General features: G+C 40.2%; 1 protein-coding gene across 2 annotated transcripts; it reads right to left on the bottom strand.

Moving 5' to 3' along the window:
• Positions 1-1,425: 1,425 nt before the first annotated feature.
• Positions 1,426-14,119, bottom strand: LOC110983870 (dehydrogenase/reductase SDR family member 12-like). Of its 2 annotated transcripts, none has more exons than XM_087143547.1 (8): positions 14,006-14,119; positions 13,038-13,171; positions 8,481-8,557; positions 7,195-7,290; positions 6,825-6,968; positions 6,148-6,255; positions 5,054-5,273; positions 1,426-3,612 (listed from the first exon to the last, which is right to left on the bottom strand). In XM_087143547.1, exons 2-8 carry the CDS (start codon positions 13,096-13,098, stop codon positions 3,488-3,490), a joined length of 831 nt encoding a protein of 276 aa, XP_086999673.1. In that variant the 5' UTR covers positions 13,099-13,171; positions 14,006-14,119; the 3' UTR covers positions 1,426-3,487. The 2 variants fall into 2 exon arrangements, with proteins under 2 accessions (XP_086999673.1, XP_022099191.2); XM_022243499.2 differs by lacking the exon at positions 14,006-14,119 and adding an exon at positions 13,636-13,787.
• Positions 14,120-14,812: the final 693 nt, after the last annotated feature.

Consider the following 14,812-nt stretch of genomic DNA (forward strand, 5'->3'; position numbering starts at 1 on the left):
AAGTTTGGCATGGCAATACCTTATGAACACTATTTCGCACGACATTTCCCCTGAATGGGGTAACAATTATGTAAAGTATAATGCGTGTCTAAAAACGAAAGTCATAAAACCGAATATTTTAAAACTTATGTGTCATTCATTTTCACGGATTTGAATGCTTACCATTTTGATTTCATATTTAGTGGAAGTCTCATCATACTTAGTATGGATTGTATTGTTAGAGCTTCAAATTTTGTAAAGAGCAGCCTATATCATGAAAAAAGAAAAAAATAATGCTCAGTTTGGGTTTGTTAACGGGTAGAATACTTCCTACATTGTACACTTGATCCTTGAAATTGAGAAGTCAACATTTTTCTCTCGTTGGACTTTGACCTTCATGATGTTGCATAAAAGAGCTGGTATAATGCTGCATCGGGAACTCATTTGGTGATAATAAAAACAAATGAAGAATGATGTAGATGGATACTTAATTTCTGAAGGTGCTATCCACTTTTACATGTATGTGTAGTTATAAAACTACTAAATCTGTTGACCGGGGTATACGCAATTAGCTTGGGCTTAGCTTGGTCAAGGTTGTTGCTTGCAAGGTCTGCTGTGTGGGGGATTTTTTTTTATAAAAGGAGGTAGTACAATGTTAATATTATAACACGGGCTGCAGTTATTTGTACAGCTGTGTTCGTATTACATCACAAAATGATAACTCCTTTGTTTCAACCTTCATGACTAGGGATTTGAATCGTTGGCTCGAGGAGACTATATTGACTTATAGGTGCTTTGGTGTCTCTCTTGGATTCTTCAATCTCTTTATCTTACCTTGCCAGGGAACACTTCCAACAATCTGTAAATGACTTTTACGGCAGTATTACGTTTGTTGTTACATTTGTTGGAGAATATGGTCACTTTAAAGTGTGTTTCTATTGAATAGAATTACCAGATGTTAATGATCAGTAGCTAAGGTGTTGCTTAGAACCTTCTAACATATTCCATGATGTCTAAGCGGACAGAGGCTTTCTACTGTTCCCTGAATTCTACTTAAAATGTGGTGTAATTCTTAAAATGTGCTGAGTTGGAGCAAAGGCACTATTATTGGCACAATATCACTTTCAAAGAATGGTTCTTATATACATCCAAATGTGAGTCCTATGTTTTTATGGAGCAAAATTTCTTTCACAGGAGCAAGAATTTCATTCGTTGGCAATACACACTATGCAATTTTAAACGGGGAATAGTAAATCTGTGCATTTTTTCATTCATTAGTTCAGTGAGCATTTTAAAATTACTTTAACATAGTGTAGAAAGGCATGGATTTTTTATGCCTAGTTTTGTTGACCATGGGAGAATTTTAAGGGTATACCTGTGTGTATATTGGAAATGCTTTTTAGACGTATGTTATTTATTCAAGTGAAGAAAAAGTCTTAACAAGTGTTTGGTTTTCCTATGTTCAGTCTGGTTTTAATATGGAAATTGTTTGATATTCACATTTGATTCATAACAAAATGTATCAGTAAGGAAAGATCAACTGCTGTGTATCTGGTGCTTTATTTCAAATTTAACCCTTGGCTTTAATTTGAACATTTTGAAACTTTAAAATAGACTTTCTTAGTCCCCCGTCTTGTGAGAAAGACAGGATCACAAGGAAAGAGGCATAGTACAACAATAAAAGTTATGATTTGGTTTTACAGTTCACGGTGCTAAATATAATGTTTCATAATACTGTGCTGATTACATTGTGTATAGAATACTGCCCATGCATGCACTATTAACATAGTTTAGACTTAATTTTTGTTAATTAAATAACTAATGATCAAACCCGGATCAGTGCAAAATAGTGCCTTTAATACATATTACTACATTTTCTGAACAAGACTATTTTTGTAATGTACCAATTTTGGGTAACACTAGCTGGGGGCTGCAATAGATCGATTGCGCCCGTTCAATCGAGTGACCTATATTGGGTGTCATCCTCATAGCAACGTGATATTACCCAGCACATCAGTAGTCTGAGTGCGGTACCAACTGTCGGCTTTATTCCTGGTAAATGATACTTATGGAACTTACTTTTGATGCTTTGCTTTGTTGATATTTAATACTCACTATAGGTCACGTGAGTTAGCTGGTACAATAGGTCTGTTGACTGCACAGAGTAAGTTCTGGTGACTACTGGTGTTTCTTTCAAAATATTTGGTCATGGAGGACAAGAATAGTTGCATCCATGTAGCACCCATTTCTACTTCCGATAGATGTCTGCTCTACTACAAGCAGTAGCTATGTTCACACATGGCCTGAGTCAATAACCGTACTTTGGAAAAGCAAGGTGTATAGAATAGTGGCAAATTTCGTGGCTGTCTTTTCAAATAGAGTGAGAGCAGCAGTAGTTCAAAAATGGTTCTGAATTTTGAATAGGCAAAATGGTATTTCCAGCATTTACACTGCCTAATTGTCCTTGCAAGAAAATCTTATTTTTTGTGCTGTCTTTCTGAAAAGTAAATCACCAAGATTTGTTTATTTGCACCTTTGTCACGATGATGAGATGATTTGTTTGACAAGCAATTTGCTCTTTGGACGCTGCAGCCATAGGCATGCAAAGCTTCGATCTCGATCTTTATACGAGCCGGCTCAGTGATTCCCACGTATGCTGCTTCATAATTCTGCGAGTGGTGCGTCAGCTCTTATACCATGCGATCTGATAATATTTGAAAAGCTGAGTTGACGTGATTGTGACTAGATTCTACCAGCTGCCAGATCGAGATCTGCATGCCTTTGGCGGCACCGTGCAAAGAACGAACACTGTGGGCTGTGTGTAGCTTTGCCTTCACAGTTGGTAGACGCTTGAACATCATCAATATGACTTCCATGTATGTTGGCTGTTTGTGTACATTTATATGAAAACGGTCCTAGTCTTGCAATGAGCACCGTATATATGTAAGAACTAGCATGATCATTCATCGACCTTCTTGTTTCGTAATTCACTGTCTCTTGCACACAGGAAGCCCATTGTCCAAGAATTCTGCATGAGCATTACAATATTCGTTGCTTACACTGTCAGCATAATACTAGTTATTGTAATGTAACTATAACCTTAGCAGCCCCGCTTTCATCAAGAACTCGTATTTTATGCAGAGGCCGGTTTTTTTTAGAATAAAATGTGTTGATACCTTGGAAACTGGCTCCTGATAACATGTGTGTCATTATAACCACATCATTCTAACATCAGTTCTCAAGCTTTCAATTTTTGTGTCAAATTCACAAGTCTTAAACAATTCAGCGAAAAGTTCTGTGCTATATGCTGTGCTTGTTTCACCAAATTTGCCCAAAATTTTACTGACTTTTGACTTAGTTCTACAAACCTACAGATTTTAACCGTATCTTCTATAAAATTTAATGCAGCGGTAGTCCCCTGCTACAATTGAAGTTGGTAGAGCTAAAGCGTGTCATCAACTCCCAAAGGAATGAACCTTCGGTCGAATTGATCTAGTGCACTTTGTCTTTATGCATTTTTTTCTTTGATTTCTGCGGCTTTCTTCTCCAGGCTGTCCATCAGGACTTGCATCTCTTCCTCTGTGCATCGTGTGAAATCCATGTTGGGCAGGTAACGGTGCGTAACCTGTCGATCTGAAAAATAAAATGACCTTTGTCATTTCGTAGCTGTATGGAGCGAAAGCACTTATTAGCTCAATCATAAACCTGTGCAGTAACCTGTATACATGACATAGCCTTCAATCCTGAAAACAATCTGTTGTATGCTGTTTCAAAGAACAGTTTTGATTTAATTCAACTACAGTTTGCATGCATGTACTGGTTTTCTTTCCTGTGATAATTGACGAATTTCATTGACGGAAAGCACCTCACCCAAATTTACCCACATTTGCACATCAGCACGCGCGCACAAGGAAACTCACTGCATAGTTGCCCAAGCTACACCTCCGTGCCCACTGCCTGCGTGTCCCTTCAAAGACTCTTCCTATTTATTTTATTTTATGTTTTTCAGCGACGCGTATGGTGTGTATCACGTGTGTGTGTAGCTGTATAGAATCATTACAGTCAGTACAGCAAAGGAAAGGTACAGCAAAAACGGAAAACTAAAAAAAATTTAAAAGACGTCAAATTCGAGAACTTTTTGGATAGCTCGAATACAGTAGACACTGTGTGTGTTTTTTGGCTGCCAGGACACCGTGTGTTTTTTTGGCTGCCACAACAGTTTGATAAAGAAATGAGCTCCAAACCTTGTCTATAGAAAGCAGGTCATATTTGCTGGGAACCAGGCGATGCACGTCTTATTCCACAGACAGTTTATTACCACGAATCAGTTGATTTCTCTTCCCCAGATATTTCGGTGCCAAGCTTGACCTCATTTTCATGGGTAGTAGAGTGCCCTGTACAAGCCCTCAAGTACCACGTTGCTGACACTCGGCCATTACGAGGCGATATCAAGCAATTGTTCCTCACAACCATATCATCCAGCCACGTTACCCGGACTCTGTGACCACAATCGCTAGTTGGATTTCCAAGGTAATAATGAGTCCTTCTAATAATCCAGCATCAAAATCTGTGCCGATGAAACACACAGCGTGGGCTCACCTGCTTGGAGTTTCTATTTCAGATACCATGAAAGCGGCCTTATTGAAGAACGCAACTACTTTCACATCATGCTACTTAAAAGATCTGGTTCTAGCTGAACGGCAGTTTATGGAGCATCGAATACAGAAGGCTAGACCTTCTTCTGGATGGCACCTTTTTCTGGATGTATTTTTTGTAATTATCCTTATGCACTTCCTGTACCATATTTGTATGAATGGAAATATAAACAAACAGACTTATAGGTAAGAAAGTCCTCCAGGAGGTCGCCCGATCAGCGGCCCTAACAACCTGAACTGCTACTCAAAACTTGAGTAGAGGTGAGTGTTTTCTTACAAGAATGGCAAACCTCCTTGGATTTTGGGAACTCTTTGGCAGGATGAAGCCAAAGGGCTAGCCCTTCTCTTTGCAGCCTGCCCTTGTATTCAAAGTTACCAGTCTTCCTCTCTCATGGATACAATTGTTGTCTTGTACTCACCAAAATAAAATTGACCGTTCGTTTGAGTTGTCGCAGCTTTGGCAAGACTCAGCCATACCAGAGTGTCAGCTCCTTGCTCCGGTGTCCTGTTTACTTTATCGTGGAGTACAGGCCAAACAGACTTTAACAATTCCGTATTTACTACACCGGGATGCATTGCCGAAAACTGAATCCCGGGGTACATTCGGGCCCACATTTCTGTCATGATGATCACACAACGCTGTTTTAGAAAATGAAGCATGTGTTAGATTTGACGAGTAAATACCTTCACTAATCACTGTCATAGATGGAGGGTTTGAGGTGGCATCTTACAGGCATGGTTCCAAGAGGAACTAGTTAAATACAAAAGCATCCGTCTCTAATCTTTCACCTTGGGAAGATCTACACATTGTTTTAACTGAGCAGACATATTTTTCATCTTCTGTTACCTAGTTGTTGAACAAAGTTCGAAACTTACTAAGCACGGATACGTTATGTTTGTAAAAAATGCAACCAGCCAAACATTCATCTCTTATTAATAAACTCCTCCTTATCTCATTTTTGTTGAGCACATTCTGCTGAAGTATCGAGTTTTATCATCATTTTAACGAGCGCACAAAATGTAGTCATGGGAGTGGTTGAGAGCATCTACGCAGCTTTCATAAACTGTGAAAAATGACGACTGGTCATCATTTTTCTTTCATACTCTTGTAGGAAGGGGGTGGGGTAGGAAAAAAGAGTTACGATTTGTAATGCGCTTATGGAAATGTATGCCACAGTTTAAAATGTTAGGCAGAAAAGTATACCTCCCCTTCATTATAGATTCATTAAAAAAAAACTTTTTTTTAATAACTTCGTTGTTATTCATGAAGTTTGCAACCAATGATTTTGAAGGATCCTCAGCGGGCCCCACGGCTTACTTTATTCTTTTGCTAGCCTTTGCCAAGGAAGCATCTTGTTGATAGTGGTTCTCTTCCCACACTCATTACAGAATAAAACAAACTATGAGATCAACATAGTTTACCAAGTCCTCTTGGTGTACTTAACTGACTCTAACGACACCAAGAGTCCCATGAAGACTATGATAGAATAACAAGGATGGTGTTGATAATGACCTTGGTGTGTCTGTAGCAAACATCGGCGTTATATGGTTCCATCCGTTCACATTGCAAATCTGAGAAATTTCCTTTGTCATAGTAGGCTCCAGAAGATGAAACACATATCTGCAAGAAAAAATGGAAATGCCATCTAAGGGCTTCATCTTTGGAATGGTAAGTCTTCCCAATCTGGTTTAGAAATCTTCTCACTTTTAAGATTATGAACATAAAGTTTCATGTATAAGTAACCCATTACTTTCCAGGTTCAGGAGGGAAAAAACATTTGTTTGCTTCGTGCAATAACACTACATGGAACCAATTTTCGGGATATTTATCGGTGGTGGAGTTTTCTTAAAAGGACTGAGCTTAAGACTTTAATTATCAATTCACGCAAAAAGATTATTTGAATCACCGTAGATGAGACTTTCATAAGAGGATGTTCGATTGTCAACTAAGGTGAAGTGGTCTATATATGTTTTTCACCAGAGCTTTTATATTCTTGTCGCTATTCCGCACTGTTTTTCTTATGAACACATAATTCGATTGGTTGTTATTGAAGCGGGGAGATGTCATTACCGGTTTTGTGCGCGTCACCTATTTTCATTCGTGTTTCAATGTTAGCCTTACAATGATGAATCTCCATGGTCAATGACGAATGAAAAAACCTAATATAAATGATAAAGTTTAGGGCTTACTACTCTGGCTTCTCGGGTCTTGTGGAGAAGCGGGAAAAGTGTTGTTGTCAGGACATACGGCGCCATTGTGTTAACAGCATAACACACATTCAATCCATCTTCCGTCATTTGTCGTGTTCGCGGTTGGCATGCAGCACAGTTGATCTGGAATAAACCGACAAGAGGCAATCGCAAGAAGGTACGAGCACTTTAAATTGAGGCATACTAAAACTACAGAGAAAGGAAAACCAGCATGATCAGACACTTTCCACATCATTGCTGGTCATTCTAGCCTACGCGCTGAATCATTTTGTTCACACTGGTTACAATTTCTGTCATTCTGAATCACTATACAGTGAAAATGACAATGCAAATTTTGCATCCTACTTACCAAAACATCAAGTGCATTGTGGCTCTCAACAAACTGCTTGGCAAATTGGTACACATGAAGGGTCTGAGACAAATCCAGCACGTGGATATACAAGTTCTGAAAAAAAGGCAAGAGTCTATTCGTCGGAAAGTTCAATATTCTTGGACTGTTGGCTGTCCATATTAAAAGAAAACATGTTTAACTTGTGTGATTTTGCTCCTCTTGCTGAATTGATTCACACCAAAGACTTAACTTTATTTGAATTGATTCTGTTGGTTACTATCACATGGAGCTAATTGGTATTTATTTATTCAAGTTATAAGAGCTGCAGCACGCGGGACCGGGGAGTTACAAAAAATCAAAATAATGCTGCCACTTGGCGCACTTCATTTCAGCGCCCAGAACGCGTACGCACAACTGCCCCATGATGATTCACTAGCGCCCTCATCATTCAGTGCGCGCGCGGTCCTCGTGACGTCAAATAGTCTAAGCGGATGTGGCTAATAATACGCGCTTATTGGTGGATTGCCACATCATATAATGTATTATGTATCACAATGTTTTTGCCAAATAAGTTTTCACGTGACATCACTCAATTGACGGGCAAAGACAGTTCAGGAAACGTTCAAAGTCTATGGCGACGCGTGTATTTACGAATGTGAGGCTTTCTATAGACTTAAAACATAATGACGTAATGCAATGCTTACCGCTATGTATTGTGGGGTTAGAAATCAAAGATGGCGGACACGATGCTTTTGCGCAACTTTAGACGCAGCAAATCTACCTTGCTCTGTTATACTTGACAGTATAGTAGAAGACATCAAGTGATGGCTTAAGTGTAGGGGATTTACCTCAATCGGAGTGAATCGAAGAAAACTTTCTGCGAAAGGTAAGCGTGGGTTTAATTATTAATATTCCATGCGCATGATGTTCTAGCAGCAGCGCGCGTTACGTGTCGTGACGCTCATCCCCACCATTCATCCACAATGCACCACGGTAAACATTGTGCGGCGTCATTATGTTTTAGGTTTATCAGGTTCATGACTTCGTCACAAAGGCAGACACGCTACGATTTGCGGGCTCCAATTGGACGATCGCCGAAGTTGCGTTAACTTCCGGTTCCATGGTTCACGTCAACGGAGAACAATGCCTGTAACTCTGTGTGCAGTGAATGCGCAGTGGGCGTGGTTTAAACTGAAGTGACGTCACACTTACGAACCGGAACTGCAATTTCATGTTCGCCATAATGCTGAGAGACTGCATGTGAAGGCGCGCTTCAACTTGAAAAGTTAAAGAGTATATCTTACCTTATTCCCGCTTGCCTCCATGATCTCCTTGCGGGCATCTTCGTCTGCAAACTGACACAGCATGTGAATAGTGGCCCCTGTAAAGTAAAACAGCGAAAATATTTTAACAAGTGAAACACACTGGGAAACTGGAATGTGTTCAAGGACTTAAATCCCTCGTGTCTCTTTTCGCCTTTTTTGTAGCTAAGTGACCGTGACAAAGAAGCAGTCTTACTCACATTCATGCGGCTGAATTAATGAAACACATTTCGCTCTACGATTCATCTTGGCCTCTACTATTTTTGCAAGCCCGATCAGGCCTTATCCCAAAGAGACTCTTTGTCCCGACAATTTATGCATGTATAGGTATTCGTTGCTCATTATTTAACTTTTTTATTCTTTGTCGTATGATCCTTGTATTTTTCTATGTTGATCTCTTTTGGTTTTGGAGGGAGAACGGTTTTAATTGTCAGCTGGTGAATAGCCCCCTGCACTTAATAGGTCGAAAACTGTGAGAGTTAAAATCAAGGTTTCTCTCCTATTGTCAATTCTAAAGTTTTTGCCCAAGCCGATCGGGCATACCAGTACTTCCTTATGGGGAAAAAACATGAAATCACCCACTTTTCAAATCTACATCTAAATTCTCTATCAAAAAGGTTGATCTGCATCCCATAGAGTAGATGAATCACGGAGCTAGAAAGTCTGAATTAGGTAATCCCCTTTCGAAAACGTGGCTGTCTTAAACTGGTCCTGTTTGGTAATGTTTGTGATCGATTCAGATAAAGCGTTCCAATGAGGTATGGTTGATTAGAGGAAACTGTTGCTGTACATATTGCTCTCTATGGAGGCGATAGTAGAGGTACTGATGTGATGCGATGTGTTCTTATCTGTAGGGTCATGGGTCAAGTCGAGGTTGATGTCAACATTCTATGGGTGATATTTATAGAATATTGTTAATTTGGTTGTCATTCTTCTAAGTTCAAGTAATTACTGCCAACCTAGCTCCTGTAACATAGTGATAACGCTGTCACATTCTGCCAACCTAGCTCCTGTAACATAGTGATAACGCTGTCACATTCTTGCAGCAGATCTCTGGATATCCTCTGGCTGTCTTTCCCCAGCCACAATTAAGTACCATAAGGCCGGGCGAACCAAGGACTGATCAGGTGAAAGCTTAACTTCTTTGCTACGTGATAATTATTACAAATTTCTCCCATCTAAAATCTCCCCATATCCCACATCCTTTTCGGAGAAAAAGTTAATGGGACCATGTGTCCCATGGGAATTGAAGTATCAATCCAATCATGCCTCCTACAGGTATTACCCCACTGATGACCATGCCAAACCAGCCATATACTGTTTTACCTAAGTCTGTGGCAGAGATCAAAAGGATACGGCTATTACTTGACCATCACAGTTAGAGAGTAATAAAAAAATATGTCCATTGGGGAAAGCTGTCATTTCAGAATGGGTGTTTCCTCAGATTCTGAGTTGGAGAGGTCTTACTCGGATTTGTTTAATTGGAAGAAATTTGTAAACTTTGTTCAGAGCCGATATTAGAGACTGAATAGAGCGAAAATTACTTGGGTCGCTCTTGTTGTCCTTAAATACCGGAGTAACATCGGCAGTAATCCAATCATCTGGAAGCTGGACAGAGATGACAGGACTGGCAGAAGAGAGGTGACATTACTCGCGCGAGCTTATCAACTGCATTGAGAATTATCTTAGGTACATATTTGGACCTGCCACCCTCGATGAATCTAATTCATGAAGAACTTTCTGGATACCTTCAGATGTTATCTCAAGTGGCTCATGTGAGTCCAGATTTCATTATACACGACGGTGGTTTAGACACGTAGCATTAACTACAACTCAGTCCTGGGATTCGACTCATGCTGGACGTCGTGTTTCTCATTAATTGCCTGGGTATTGCAGCAGAAACTGAGACTCAACGATGTAAACACAACATGGTTAAGTGACTGATTTGGAGCGATTGAGTGACTAGAAGGGGGCTTTATTTCCTGAAGCCAAGGTCGAAGGAAATAAGACTCTCCCCTAGTCACTCAGAGGCCCTACGGGGCATGGACGTGCACCAGTGACCGACTTTGGCCAGTCCATATGTGACACATCTCAAACTAGAAAAACATTCTTTCAGGGTTTTAATTCGACTTTCAACAGCACTTGACAAATTGCAAAAAGGTTGAAGGTTCATTTGACGCATTCTAATTTTGAGTTGCTATGCTCAACAAGGAAAAGAATTCTTCCAAGGTTTCAGTGTTTTAAGTTTAATTTTTCACTCAATACTAGTTCACCTCAACCTTAAGGTAAAAATAGGTGCGTATTTTTACAGCACATGTAAATAAATACATGCATTCCTGGTGCGTAACGAGAAATTCGCACTGAACGCGCTGCTATCCATCGTTTCCGTCGCCTACTGCTTGCCCATGCTTTTCAAAATAACGGTTGTACGCGCAACACTGGTGGCCTGTGTGTTATTACACACTATTCCTGGTTCTATTCTGGTTGGCTGAAATATATGACCCACTCTGTGAAAATGAGAGCCACTTTGTGAGTTTTCATTTGTACTGGAAAGAACACATTGAGGTTTTTTGTTTTGATGCTGTACGTGGTTCCCATTGATTTACACTCTGTAAAATTATTCTAAAGGACTTGTTACTCCAAAGTGGCTTTGGCGACTTATGACTCCATTTTCACAGAGTGGCCCGGGGTCACATATGGTCACGTGTGGTTCACTAATAGGCTAGTACATGAATTTGGCGTCAGCATGACTCGACACGCGAGTAGCGGTCAGATATTAGTCTTGAAAATCTTTGAATGGCTATTGCGTCCCCTGGAGCTTTTCCTGAGTTGAAACAGTCCAAAACCTGGAAGATTTCTTTTTCCTAGTTGAAGCTTATAGGGCTTCAGCGACTCAAAATTAGACTGCGTCTGTGAAAACTAAAACGAGCCTTCAATTTTTGGGGCAATTGCTGAAATGCTATTGAAAGTTGAATTAAAACAGTTTAAAACCCTGAAAGAAGATTTGTCTAGTTTTAGGTGTGTTATAAAAACACATATGGACTGGCCAAAATCGGTCACTAGTGCACGCCCATGCCCCCTCGGGCTTGTGAGTGACGAGAAGAGAGTCCTATTTCCTTCGACCTCCGGCCTCGGGAAATAGGACCTTCTTCTGGTCTCTCACAGTCCCTCGGGGATATAATCGTGCACTAGTGACCTCACTGTCAGTCCATATGTGTGTAATATCTCTGTGCTCAGTATAGTACCCGACCAGGCACTAGTCTCTGGAATTTATGTGCGTGCAACGTCTAGGTGCCTGTCTAGTAGTCACGCAGACGCCAAATTCATGTACTAGCCCATAGGCCTATTACCACTGAACCACACGTGACCATATTTTAACCTGGACAAACAACAAGTAGAGGTGTGTTATAATAATTAATATCGTCTTGACTAAAGCCCGTTTCAAAGATCGCATGTCACGTTTCGTTTTGTGCTGGTCCACTATGTTCGATTTATTCAAGTTCGAGTGGGATTTTGGAATCAAGTTTGACGTTTGAAACCACTGCCGTGCTTACGCCATACTAATGTCGAGCTCAATTCAATTTTAATTGACACGGCATAAGCAAGACGTTTGAAACGGGCCATATAGTTGCAACGCAATTTTTTGTAAAAACACCAGTCTGAACATTCTGAATACAGCATGGCAGGGCATTCGCATGTGTCCATGCATTGATAAGCTCTCAAAATGGCACGATGCAGTCACACTAAATATGCACTTTTAGGCCTATATACGCCACCGCTACACACACGTTTACATTGCATACCTACTGTGAACATTACTTTGTTTTCGTGCAGTTAAGAAAGTGAAAACCTTATTTTTCTTCAACTTTTTCTTCTTTTTTTTGTATAAGGGTTTCCTTGACTATTCCTCTCCCTTTTACCACGGATGACCTCTACGCCAAATGCCGCTAAACCCCTTTTCCAGAGAAGGGGAAACATTGTGTGGACATGTGCAAGTCCACACAACGCCATCGTACCCTGCATTATGTACGTGGACTTCTTTTGTGCAGAGGTCCACACTATGTATGACACGCCTGTACACACACACACACCTTTTACAACTGTATTCTTATAGGATATTTCCATTGTTCTTGGGTACATGTGTTCATGGTCCTTTGTAGGGTACCTGAACAACAGAAATTACCCCACAAGGAACGCTGGTTGTCTTGTACCTAAACAGTGGAGGAATTTTGGAATTTACTCAAAACGAACTATAGCCTACCCAACTCAGAAAGACCATTGTATACACTGTCAAATTCATTCTGTTGTCAATAGGTACTTGTTGATATGTGTTAGCAAATCAATCTTTTTGATGTATTAGGCATCCAGTAATTTTTTCAGATGTTAGGCCTAGTGGTTAAAAATTACAAAGTTTTCATACTCTTTCCATCTCAGTATCAGGAAAATGACATCTAACTCAGGCTTTTGAGGGCAAAGACTTAAAATCACTTTTGTGGGCTCCAGGTTTGTTGTGCACTAAAGATGATTTATCATTAATACCTCGTTTTGCAATCGCCATAGTTGCTGCTTTCCCGATCCCTGTGTTCGCTCCGGTAATCATGAAAATCTTGTCGGATACATCAACGTCCAACGCTGCAGGGTCGAAGGTCTCAAGAGCTGCTAGATATCCAGCTCTGAGAGAGGAAATTAGGAAAAATTAACGAACAAAAACATGTGAAGTAAACCCAAACGACTTACCTCTTGTGGGCTACATTCACAGAAAAATACAAACCAGAACAGAACACAAACACAAAATTTTACTACAGACAAAACTGAAATTAACAACAAAACCATTTCATTAAAGGCCGTGTTATTTTCTGTTACTTCAGTTTTAATAAATTGCCTTTATTGTTCACTGCAAAACTTTGGTGTTAAAAACAACGCTTTTGGTGTTATTAGATGACCACGCTAAAATGTGTTACTTTAACAAGTGCTTGTGCAGTGTTTGTTTAATTTGAGGGATTACATATTTTTATGTACACATTATAAGCAAGTACAAAACATATTAAAAAATAATGAGAACGTGTTCAGGACTAACACACCAGTGCTATCGTATTTTAGGGATTGAAGACTCGGAGAGAAATTCACCTCAACCCACCTTAAATATTGTACAGGAAGAGTCATCTTCGTGAAGTCACAAACCCTTCAAAAGGATTACAAAAACTGTTGCAACCTTCACGCCAGGTAGGTGCCGACGAAAATTACGTGTTTGCTTTACCGTGACAACGACGTACTACAACGCATGTAGCATTGATGTCAGTATTTATGTGAATGTGTGTCCGGGTTTATATTGTGGACAAATTTAGATTTCTTGCTGGTAGGCAGACTCTGAGTGACAGTACCTTTAAAAATAAATCACAATCCTATCTACCAAAATCACTGTGACAAGCTACCCGCAGCATCGCGCTCCGGAAAAGCTACCTGCATTGTTTTGCAGCATTGCATTCTGGAAATAATGGTGTACTTACTTTTTATGCCCCTCCCCCTCAATGTACAAACGTACGTAATGGCGAGAAGGCGACAGCGTGGCCTGACGCAAGGCGTGCCGTCTCGTCGTTTAGTTGCGTCGCCTGCAGAGAGGCTAGAGAGAGAAATGTGTGTCGTAAATAGTGCACCATAATATGGTACACCATAGATAAGACCAGTGTGTTAGGCCTGTTTTGGAGTGTCGTTGGAGTGTCGCCCAAAGTTGATGTATGCCCAGCTGGACGATTTTGTTTTTGCAACAGAATAAAAGTTAAGACTTAAGCTATAAGCGTAAGTTTGTTCCGTTTGTTTCGCGTTTGGTGACAAGCGAGAGAACCCGTCAGAGATCACGCTACAGATCGAATAACCTAACACCCCCCCCCCTTCACAAACGCCTAAAACGATATTTCTACAACTTGAGTACCATACAACACTGAGGTAGCAGGTATAACACTTTTTGCCTAGAAAGATTGCTACGAATTTTCTCTATTAGAAGAACCTTTGCTGAATAGAAGAAATTACCGTCTGAAATTTGTCGAGCAATAAGCATTGCCGTATTAAATATGGATGACATCCGGGGGCGCATTTCAGCGGAATGCGGCCAAAACCTGTTTCCTCAATGAGGACGAAAGCGAGATACAGAAATTCATCCTATTATTCAAGATGTAAATCTACAAGTGAATTGGTTTCTTCTTTAATGTTTTAATTCTGTTAGCCCTTCAAATTTGTTAACGTGCTGATACATTTTCGTCATTCAAATAATTGGCAGTGGTCCTTTATTGTTCAATTTGGCCACACCCTGATTTTGG

The sequence above is a fragment of the Acanthaster planci genome, linkage group LG11 (assembly GCF_054643075.1).
Source record: "Acanthaster planci isolate LZ-2023a linkage group LG11, COTS_SCS, whole genome shotgun sequence".
Lineage (NCBI taxonomy): Eukaryota > Metazoa > Echinodermata > Asteroidea > Valvatida > Acanthasteridae > Acanthaster > Acanthaster planci.

Coding starts and splice junctions, on each gene's coding strand:
- LOC110983870 (XM_022243499.2), bottom strand. CDS start 13,661: ATGACTCTTCCTGTACAATATTTAAG. Junction 6,256..6,824: donor AGACCCGAGAAGCCAGAGTA/GTAAGCCCTAAA, acceptor TTTTTCTTGCAG/ATATGTGTTTCATCTTCTGG. Junction 5,274..6,147: donor TTTGCTACAGACACACCAAG/GTCATTATCAAC, acceptor TTTCTAAAACAG/CGTTGTGTGATCATCATGAC.